At 36.2% G+C, this 12,169-nt stretch overlaps 1 protein-coding gene across 1 annotated transcript in view; it reads left to right on the top strand.

Annotated features, from left to right (window-relative positions):
* Positions 1-12,169, top strand: part of LOC306879407 (uncharacterized protein) — a 143,145-nt gene that overhangs the window by 17,438 nt on the left and 113,538 nt on the right. Inside the window, exon 2 of the mRNA XM_079432337.1 lies at positions 11,932-12,053. Coding sequence (XP_079288463.1) covers positions 11,932-12,053 — 122 coding nt within the window. The remainder of the gene's footprint in view (positions 1-11,931; positions 12,054-12,169) is intronic.

Here is a 12,169-nt window from a genome sequence, read left to right on the forward strand (position 1 = left end):
TCCAACACCTTGTTGAATCTATGCCATGAAGAATTAAGGCACTTCTGAAGGCAAAAGGGGGTCCAACCCGGTACAAGGTGTACCTAATAAAGTGGCCGGTGAGTGTGTGTGTGTACATATATATATATATATATATATATATATATATATATATATATATATATATATATATATATATATATTTTAACGTCTAATTTAGCCCACAAGGTAATTTTTTACAATAGCCAACTTTAATATGTGTCCAAATGATGCTGCTCCACAGCCAAGAGAGCAGGTTATGACACATGATAAGATTAATACAGGAAATGACATCACCCAAGACTCCATATTTAATTTATGTTTTAGGGAGGGACATGAATTGCTCAGAGCCGACTAGATGATGCTTCTCTCTGTGAAAGTATAAGTAAATATATACAGTATGCATACGCTCACATACGTATATATGTCAATATATTTAAATAAACTGATATATGTACAAATATTTTTCTTTCTTTCTTTCTATCTATCTATCTATCTATCTATCTATCTATCTATCTATCTATCTATCTATCTATCTATCTATCTATCTATCTATCTATCTATCTATCTATCTATCTATCTATCTATCTATCTATCTATCTATCCAATTGTTGAGCCGAGTATAAAATTTAGTTGAGAACAATTATGAGAACTGAGTACATGAATCTAGTTGTCACTAGTGTACATTTGAAATATTAATGTGGAAATTGTGTTATGTGATTCTATGAAAAATCTTATACTGGATTGTATGAAATAACTGTTTTATTTATAATGTATTTGTGGCATATGTGAAGGCTTGCATATTTGTTTCCAAAAGTTGGCTTTGGTTGAGACACTGTCCCATTTATTGATGGGAAGTGATATAGAAAGGTCATAAGATGCCAAGATTCTGTATATTTTTGTAAAAGGTTAGAGGGAATTTGCCAATTTGTTGAGGTTAACTACCAAATCTGTGGTTATTTGATATATTGGTTTTGGCTTTGAATGTATTGTAGGTACTACTGCAGCACTGAACTTTTGGCTCAAATAGTAAAAGTAATTTATCCATTTCAAAGAGGTGCTGCAAGTGAGTGATACGTTTTACTTTCAATTTATTTCCTTTTATCTGTAATTTGTTGATTAAAAAGTCAGGATTGTAACAGATGGGTGTGTACGCAGGGTGCCAGGGTGAATTCTGTGATTTTATCATTCCACCAGTCTGTCAGAGTTGTAGATATTATAACATTTTGGAAGCAACTGTGATTCTTGGCGGATTTACTGAGGAAAGATAAGTCTTGAATTGAGATTTTTTTGCATTTACATTTTCTTTTATGTCAAGCCAAGGTTGACAGAAGTAGGTGGGATGAATCCATTTTACTTTTTTAACACAACTGATTGGCTATGTAATAGCAGCAACAGTTGGGGGCCTATGATCCTCCCAGATTTTTTGGGCTTCTGAAGAGCTATTAATTTAGCCTAACTTATTTATATATATATATATATATATATATATATATATATATATATATATATATATATATATATATATATATATATATATATACATATATACAGTATAGTTTATAGTTTAATAACAGTATAGTATTATAGTAATATAGTTTAATGTAATATGCAAAACTTATAATAATTTATGATATTTTTAGACAATTTCTAATGACTTAAGTTCAAAGCTGTTGTAAACTGATGATAAAACACACACCTGTGACCATACAGTCTAATAATTATTAAAACTCTTTATTGAATATAGTGCTGTCATAATGCTGCCATTTATTAATGCCACTTAAGTTTAGTGCTGTCCAAAATAAAAGTTTTTGTTTACATAATATATGGGTGTGTACTGTGTATATTTATTTTGTATATATAAATAGACACACACAAATGCATGTAAAAAATTTATATTTTGCATAAAATATTTTAACTAATGTATAATATGAATTATATATAAATATATGTGTAAGTATATACATGTATGTGATTGCATATATATATATATATGTATGTATATATACATAATAAATAAACACAGTACACACACATCTTTTATGTAAACACAAACATTTATTTTGGATGTGATTAATCACGATTAATTGTTTGACAGCACTACTTAAAGGAGCACTGCGTAAGTTCTGAAATTTCTAACAGTTACTGACACCAGTGGCCGTTAGAGGAACTGCAGCCAGTCTCATGCTCGTTCTCGGTGCGCACGCTCGTACAAGCCTTGCCTTACTAGCCAATAAATACATTTAGCAAAAAAGCCAACATATATAACCACCCAACCAGTAATTCTTTGGCCATTTTAATACTTCTATGGAGTAACAATCTTAATGCACTCGTGCTCTGAATAAAGATAATTCATAAAAGACAGTAACTTTTGAAACGGTCATGTGGCTGGCTACCTAGCATCCACATTTGGCTAGCATGCTATCGTTAGCATTACACCACAAAAACAATAAAATAATATATTGCAAATGGCCTGTAACTATGTCTTACCTTTTGAAGTAAAAAGAAAGCCAGCTCAGGGTCTGTTTTCATACCCAGCGCTAACCGGAGCTCCCTCCAAGAATCAAATGCCGCTCCGATGTTGACTCTTGTCTTTGCCCAACGCTGGTCACTCTCTCTTTTGGCCGCACTAGATAAGGCTTTTTTTTTTTTTTTTTTTTTCTTTACTTACGAGGAGTTTCCATGGGTGTCTGGATTGTGCTGGAGGCTGGTCGCTTCTTTCCATCCGCAGAGTCCATTTGAAACACTACCGCTAGCGATTGCCGCTGCTTACTAATGGCTGCCGTACGGATGTAAGCCCAAGTAGACGAGAACGCGCATGACGTCACATTTTGTGAAATTTCGCGCCAATTCGGACCCGACTCCTCCAGACACAATTGAGCCTACAGGCTGATAGAGGCAAACGTAGTGGACAGTCAAGGTGTCATTCTTCCTATTAAATTATGGTTGGCTCATAAATGGACAAATTAAAACTTAATATAAAAAATCTTAAAGATTTTTTAAGTAAAAACCTACACATAGGGGGGTGTTTTTTTGGGGGGGGGATTCAAAATGTCCAATAATTGATAATGACAATACTGTCCAATGGGTCTGACCTTGCATTTACTTTCTCATCTCTTTTCTTTATCGAGTAATAATATGGTGAATAAAAAAAAATAAAAAAAATGTTTATTTTGTTATATGTTCATCGTGTTTTTGGGTTAGTTAGACTAAGCAAATCTGTCAGAGCTTGTGTGTCTCCACAATTAACATACGAGTGCCATCATTAGCACTTCTCTGTCTGTATTCATTAGCGTGTGTGTGCGCGGCCCCTCTCTGATGGGGGTAAGGGGAGGACCTGTGATTGCTAAGTGTGGAGTCTGATCAAGGCTGACAGTATTTAACATAATTAAGAAAAGCTTCAGTCACAGTGGCATTAAATAAACACCTCACTGAGTGAGGGAGGATCTGATGAGAGGGAAAGAGGAAGAGAAAGGGAGGGAAGGGTCATTTCTCAGTCATGGGATGAGACGTGCGTGTTAGTCTTCTCATTACTGCACAGCTTGAGTGGCACACACTTCCTCTCTCTCGCTGCAATGTGAGCACACGCCTACGCACACACACACACACACACACACACACACACACACTCGTACTGTCAAGGTAGAGCATTAACTTTTTTTTTATATGACTTAAACTTTCCTGCTTGGCAAACAACACTGTGCTTATTGAAAAAAGGAAAAGTGTTTAAAATGCTCTAGAATGATAAAAGTCACAGTTCAGTCTACAAATGCATGTGCCACCATTGGCAAGCGAAGGGGAAATCAATAGTGCACGACAAGATTTAACAAAAAGCTACATGATGAAGGGGAGATAGTTAAATTGCGTATACTCTCTGAGTAGGTACTACATTTGATTACAAAAGTATATAGTAGGGATTTGTGTACTGTAGTATGAACGAAATGCAGACATAATATGTACAATCACCATGTTGCCATTGTCACATGACTTACGCTGTCAGTTGGATTGCTTTATTGCTATCGACAACTCCACTTTTGTTGCCTCATTCCATTAGATGCATACTTCAGAATGTCGACAGAAGTAATAGGACATCCAGGTACTTTTTTACAGTACAAATTCTATGAATTCGGATTCTATTCACATGCTGTTTTTAATCTACTATATATTACGGAAGTAGGTATATTTGGACACAGAAAATATATTTTTACATAGCTAAATTTTAAGTAACTATATATCTGTATATAAAATATTTGAATTGGAGTTAAAAAAAATCTAGTCTAAAATATAACAATGAAAAGCAGAATTTAGAAACATACAGCCTAAAATGCTTTGTTGAATCATCTGAACTGAATGAATCAGACTTTACAGTTGTTCAGGACCTAGTAGGACTAATCAATTCATTAGAATGAATCAGACTGAAGATGCTTCATAAGGACAGTTTAGGACAAACTGACTCATGAAAAAGAATTAGACTTCCCTACGCTACAAATGAGAGAGGAGACAGTAGAGACGGACAAAGTACACAACTGAAAGTACAGATACTGCTGGTTAAATATTACTCCATTACAAGTGAAAGTTGTAAAGACAGATATTTACTTAAATGCTTTTAAAAGCAAGTACTTCAGTGCTTTTACTTAAGTATCAAAAGTAAACGTCCTTATGTCAATCCACTGTTTTATTATTATTGTATGTAATACTTGCGATACCTTATGCCTCTGAAGCAACTTGCAATATTTTACACCTACTGAATACACCGACTATTTTGTTGTATCTTTGGAGTAAAGAGCTTTTAGAATGTTAAAAACTTATAGAAATGAAACAAGTGAGTTGACAAAAAAACAATTTTAGTTACACCCCTCCACAAAAGCAGCATGGTAGTGATCTCGCCCAGTTCTGGCAGTGTATGCACATATCTACGTGTAGCCATACATCCACATTTGAACCGAGTAGACAGTGAAATTGCTGTAAATACAGACTGAAAAAAAAAAAAAAATCAAACCTGCTTTGAAACCTGTAGCTGTAGCTGAACACACCTGTAGCTGTATAATTTTACAGTGGGGAAAAAAAAATTGATCCCTTGCTGATTTTGTACGTTTGCCCTCTGACAAACAAATGATCAGTCTATCATTTTAATGGTAGGTTTATTTGAACAGTGAAAGACAATCCTTGTTGGCAATCACAGAGGTCAAAAGTTTCTTGTAGTTGGCCACCAGGTTTGCACAGGTCTCAGGAGGGATTTTGTCCCACTCCTCTTTGCAGATCCTCTCCAAGTAATTAAGGTTTCGAGGATGACGTTTGGAAAACTCGAACCTTCAGCTCCCTCCACAGATTTTCTATGGGGTTAAAGTCTGGAGACTGGCTAGGCCACTCCAGGTCCTTAATGTGCTTCTTCTTGAGCCACTCCTTTGTTGCCTTCGCCATGTGTTTTGAGTCATTGTCATGCTGGAATACCCATCCATGACCCATATTCAATGCCCTGGCCCTGACGGTACATGGCCCCATCCATCGTCCCTTTGAATGCGGTGCATTTGTCCTGTCCCCTTAGCAGAAAAACACCCCTAAAGCATAATGTTTCCACCTCCATGTTTGACAGTGGGGATGGTGTTCTTGGGGTCAGCATTCCTCCTCTTCCAAACACAGCGAGTTGAGTTGATGCCAAAGCTGGATTTTGGTCTCATCTGACCACAACACTTTCACCCAGTTCTCCTTGGTATAAGTACCAAAAATATATTTTTATCTCAATATATTTTTACAGCTCTTCTCTCAGGAGCTCTGTTAAGAACAGGTCCATTTTGGCCTGTCTAATTAATATTCATGAGCCTCTCTTCTGATTGGCCTGTTGTTTTCTGAGTGATGCACGGTTAGGCGAACCACAGGTAACTAGGGTCATGTAGGCCCGACGTCACATTTTTGTCAACTTTTAGTCATTACTTTTAGTCAAACTACAGTTACCAACATTTATTTTGGTAGCTATTTTATATGTAGTATTCAAACAAAAATAGTCATCAATTCTTCTCTTTAGACCAAATCAATTAAGCTTAGTTATGAGAAATTTGAATCAAGGATTGAATTTGGAAAAACTGGAATAAATTGTTATTTTTTGGTAGAGATACAAATTAAACTCATTTTTCAGATACAGTAGGTTTACTTAACAAGTATACATTTATTTAACATCTTTTGTTGGTTAACATTGATGACACAGATAATTAGGTATGCTGTCCATTTAAGACGTAAGGTATGCATGTAATAGCCTACTGACACACATTCCGTTTTCACCCACCTGTTTACACTCACTTAAACCATAACCGACTGTATTTACGTGAGATACTCTGACTCTACACGATAGACATGTGGACTGCTGTGTGTGTATTTGAGCGCTGAGAACTGATCGCGTGCTGTATGAGAACTGAAGAAGTGGAGCAGGCGCGAGAGAGAGCACTTCTATCAGCGCGATTCCACCTATCCCGTCTTCACTAAATTTAAGTTAATCAACAACTAATTGTAACTCCCGGGAAAAAGGGAGGAGCGTCTCGCTGCAGCCCACAAGATCCAGGGGGCGTGGTTGGATCCAGATCCAACTCCTCCCACCTTACATATACCTAAACCTACCCATCTCCACCCCCTGATCCCTAAAGCCACCCCATCTCCACCCCTAAACCTACCAATCTCCACCCCCTAGATGTGGATCCAGCCACGCCCCCTGCATCTTGTGGACTGAAGCGAGCCCTACTTGGAAAAAGGGGATGTCTGGTCACCCTATCCCTAACACTTCGGGTGCTGAGGTCATTGTTTCAGATTGCTAGTTCGCGTTTTGGTAGCCTATCCATCCACTGCTACTGCCATACTGAGACTAGATATGCAAACGCCCCTTATCCAATGACAGAGATGCACATTTTGAAAGACAAGGCAGTTAACTTAGCCTATAGGATTTATTTTGAATGTCTGGTAGCCCTCAAATAACATTTTAGTCCCATATTGTCTTGTTAACAAAGACGCGGCATAAATTTCGTCATAGTTTTTATCATCAAATATTAGTTTTAGCTTGTCAACGTCTCGTCTTAGTCACAGAAAAAAGGTTCGTTGAGGAATATTTTTCGTCGTCATCTTCGTCGAAGAAATTAACACTGCCACAGCCAGACAAAAAACCAACGACAGCTGTAAACACAACAAAACGAGTGGACTGGACAGAAATTATCGGTAAAAATGCTCGAGTTTGCAGCGCACACTTCTTATCAGAAAAGGTTCAATAAAGTATTGTCTTTTGTTGTTATGGGCGCGTCTGAAGATTTCTTGGATCTCACGACTATGTGTATGAAAGAACGTTAGTGTGCATGTGTGTAAAACAACAAAATGACGATTTATATATAATCATTTGTAATTGTATATACATTGCTGTGATTAATGTGGCTGGAATAATAATGTAGCTGTAAAAATAGTTGCCTGCTGAAATTTAAATGTATTTACATCTTCATCATGACTAGATAGACACGGGGAAATGTAATTACTATACATGTTAGACGTGATCCACCTCCATAGTAACAATCCTGTCAGATCGTCCATCCTTTGAGTTAGTGTGTAACGTTACAGGTCAGCCGATCTGGTTTTGTCCGTTAAAGTTAACCTTTTCGACATGTTTCCGTGTTGTTGCTCAGCAATGGCATGGACGTGATGCTGTCTGGGGGTTTGGCAAAAGGACGGTGGGCGGTGCTCGGGATGGTGACTGAAGGTGGTGACTGAGTTCTTCGAATGTCACATTTTTACGGAAGTCACAAGGGCTCGTGAAAAGGCACAGCTGCTTTATGCAGGTTTTGTGCACTTTACTGTGGATTGACTGTTTTGATACTTATATGGTAGTTACATAGCCCCTAGACCTCTGTTATCATGAAAAAAGCCAGGGAATTTCAGTTTTGACAATATGGGACCTTTAAGAGAGTGCTCCTAATCTCAGCTCCTTACCCGTATAAAGGACACCTGGGAGCCAGAAATCTTGCTGATTGATAGGGGATCAAATACTTATTTCACTCATTAAAATGCAAATTAATTTATAACTTTTTTGAAATGCTTTTTTCTGTTTTTGTTGTTCTTGTTGTTGTTGTTATTCTGTCTCTCACTGTTGAAATAAACCTACCATAAATATGTTAGACTGATCATTTCTTTGTCAGTGGGCAAATGTACAAAATCATCAGGGGATCAAATCATTTTTCCCCACTGTACAACAGCAACACTTTAACAAAAAAGCAAAACAGCAAGATTTATTTGACATCATTGCTCTTTGCACTTTGATCATACACAGAATATTCTATGCAGTACTGCTTCAAGTCAAACACCTGTGTTTTTTTAGGAGATGCACAACAGTTGTTCAGTGGCTTTATAGGTAATATTTTTGTTTACACAATTTTGCAAAATCAGTACAATATTGGGTCTAACGTACCACAATATAAATTTCTTATTATTGAATTGTTGTAAATAAATATTACATTTGCAACTGGTCAGTGTTCAAAAAATGTTGGGAAATCACTTCAGGTAACCCTAGAAGAGTGATTACTGATAGGCTGTTTAAAAATAAAAAAATATCATCCACTAACTTTCAAAGCTGCTACATAGTAACGACTTTCTACTTCGAGGACCTTGATAGAAATGTAGTGGAATGAAAAGTACAATATTTGTCTTTCAAATGTAGTGCTGTTAAAGTCTTAAGGTTCCAGAAAAAAATAATACTCAAATAAAGTACAGATACTGAAAAAGTGTACTTAAGTACAATACTCAAGTAAATGTACTTCATTACTGTCCACCTCTGGGAGACAGTTAGGACAGTGCATTCAATTATGTCCTCAGTTTGATCAGTAAAGCTGCTTGCAAAATATACCCCCCCCCCCCCCCCCCCTCCTTTTTTTTTCTTTAAAACAATTTTTATAACTGAGATCGCAATCAGTGTTAGGAATGCAGAAGTTGGTATTTTTAAAGCATGCACATTTTAGTGATTTTAGTGATGTGTCACTCAGAACTATTCATTCAATTTGATAAGGAGATGTCTCAGAGTGATTTGATTATTTTACCATTATATACACAACATCCTTTCGTTTGTAGACTATGAAACAGAAATGATTCATTCACCTCCCGAGTCCATGTCTTTCGTTCATTTGTCATGTGAAAGTGGCATAGGTCATGTAACAACAAATTTTTCATCTCGAGTTCATTCTACGTCTTCTACTGGAATGGTAAAGTAATCACTTCTGTTTTTCATTATTAATCTTTGGCTGCATTATTCTGATTTCCTAATTTGGAGGACATGATCTGTGTTTCCCTATATAGGTCAAATGTAGCTTCCATTTTAATTTAACTCTGCTCTGAAATGAATAAAATTACTTAAATAAGATATATTGTGGTGGGCGATTTGGTCCAGTAAATTACTAGAAAAAAAGATTGCTGATCTACATTATCACAACATATCAAAAACTTGTTTCAAGGGACTTGTAAGTGTACATTGACTCACAGTATATATTGAGATTGTCCACTATGGACTCACAGATAGATTTGACTTCTCAACTTTACAAACATCCACTTTAATTGTTGGTGTCTTCGCCCAAGATTAAAGCTTTAGTAATCTGACTTCCCTCCTTCTCATAGATTCTGCTTGTAATGGTGGATGATTAGAACCACATGTTCTCCTGTCCTGTACAAGCCCTGTAAAGATAAGACTATCACTGATATGCTGATACTACAGACAGAATGACTTTCCCCTTCATGAATGACTCTTAATGCCATGGGATGTTTCGTTTCCCCATTTAAATCCTATTTGACAGATGGCTGGGGAATACTGCATTTAAACAAATTAAATAATGGCTTCATAGTCGTTTTCATAACGAAACCTTTGCTTTCTGTACTACCCTTGCATTAAGTACACTCGATACACTCACATTTTTCTTGGACGTTAACCTCCAGCATCTTGCAGAACTTTGATGTATATGGCGGTGAATACTGGGCAGCCCAGCAGTCTGGGGATGGATGAAGAAGTGTCTGCTAGTGTGACAAAAAGCAGACATCCAGACACGCACTCCTCCACTGCAGATACTAGAGGAACTTTCCTCTTCACCCACAGATACCCTGCAGACAAAGCAAAGAAGAAAAATGGAGAACAACATTATGAGATACATATATATTTAGTAAAATTAAGCATGGTGATATCTGGGGCGAGCCTTCATATAATGGCTCATGGGAAGTCTGGAATAGATATTTCTTTAGAAGTACTGAGACTTATCCTTCCTATGGTTCATGATTAATTTATTAATAAATACTTTGCACAACAAATTAAGCTGAGATAATTATTTTCCCTGCAAGCACTTAGGTGTTAATGGTTGATTAAGTCTTCATTACAGGTTAAGTATTGCTTTACGTGATTGCTTGTTTTGCCTCCACTTTGTTCCCTGTTTATGGAAGTTGTGAGTAATTTTCTGTTCAGATTGTACCTGCGGCAGCACTTTGAGAGAATGAGCGCATTAATGACTTGGAAAAAACTAATTCTGTCAATCACTGTTAGGTGTGACAAAGTGTCAAAGTGACAAGTAAATAAGCAGCTAGCATTAGGTGAGGCATTAAAGACAAACACCTTGATTTCGCTCTTGTCATCATCAAATAATTATCCAGAGCATGTCTAATGTTATGGAAATTTGTTATTACGCCCACACAAATTCAGTAATGGGCATACACTCAATATCTAAATTGTTTCGCAGCACACCGTTAAGCACTAGAGGTTCACATACACTTTTCAAGGAGGTTACTCTCTATATGTTCCAATCAAGTGTCAAGGTGCACTCAGGATTTTGTTTTTTTAATGTTGTGCTGGTCAATATGATTGTCATTTTGTACGTTTACTGAGACCTAGTGGCATGGATGAAGTATCATGTAAAAGCAAATATCATGTGATCTGAAAAAGTGACTCCACCCAAAAGTGAGAATTATATCATAATTTCCTCACCATTATGTGGTTCTTTCTTCTGAGAAACATAAAAGAATATATTCTGATGAATATTGGAAACTAAACAACATTGTAACCCACTAACTTCCATTGTATTGACAAAGACAATTTCCCAATATTTTTTCTTTTATGATCCTCAGAAGAAAGTTATAGTTTTGGAACAACATGAGGGTGAGTAAATGATGAAATCATTTTCTTTTTTGGGTGGAGTGTCCCTTTAATATAATGTCCTCCATTAGAGGACATGTCTTACACTGGAATAGATTTTGTGGTGAAAGCAAATACAGCAGCACACATCCAGTACTTGATTGAAGCAGGTAGACCTTAAAACTCTAACAATAACGTACATTTACCTTAGAATTGTTTATTATCTACAATATTCTCAATATCTTAAAGTAGAAAACATTGTAATATTTATTCAAGTAAATGTTAAAGTATCCACGTTATTATAAATGTCAGAATGAGACTTTTTGTGGAATACTTCTGGTCAGTCATTTCTAACTTATAAGTAGTTTTTAGTCAGGTAAATATCTGTATAATTTCAGTATTAAGCTTAAGTTTAAAGTATTTATGTATTTCACAGATTTTACACAGGTAGGAACTGAATGAATGAATGAATGAATGAATGAATGAATGTAAGAAGAACTACAATAAGATGAATAATAAATAAAATTATTAAATTAAAATAAGTAAATATTTTACTGCTTTAATTTGGCTACCATTTAATATTAGTTCCTTGTCTAATGTAAATGTATATTATAAAAAAAAATCTAATTTATGATTAACTTATTTGGATGTAAAGTGTTTGAAATTAGAGAGAGAGCGAGAGAGAGAGAGAGACATTTTTAATCAAAATGGAAACATATATCTAAAGCTCATAGAGCAACTCTCTGCTCTCATACTCTGTGTTAAAACTCTCTCGCTTCTTCTTTTGGCAGAGGAGTCTGAGTGCTTCATTTGCAGAGATGTTGGCCTGGTGGGTGAAGATCCTCTGAGAACCTTCTGCGACTGTAAGAACCTTGTGGCTCACCACAGCTGTCTGCTAACCTGGATCAAAAAGGTACCGTCAGCATTTTAAGCCAACCATACACTACAAAACCGTGGTTCATCACCCTTTCAAGTTGTCATTCTGTGACTAATCTGGACAAAAGGCCTGGACAAAAGGCTTTCAAGACT

Source organism: Barbus barbus (genome assembly GCF_936440315.1).
Source record: "Barbus barbus genome assembly, chromosome: 13".
Lineage (NCBI taxonomy): Eukaryota > Metazoa > Chordata > Actinopteri > Cypriniformes > Cyprinidae > Barbus > Barbus barbus.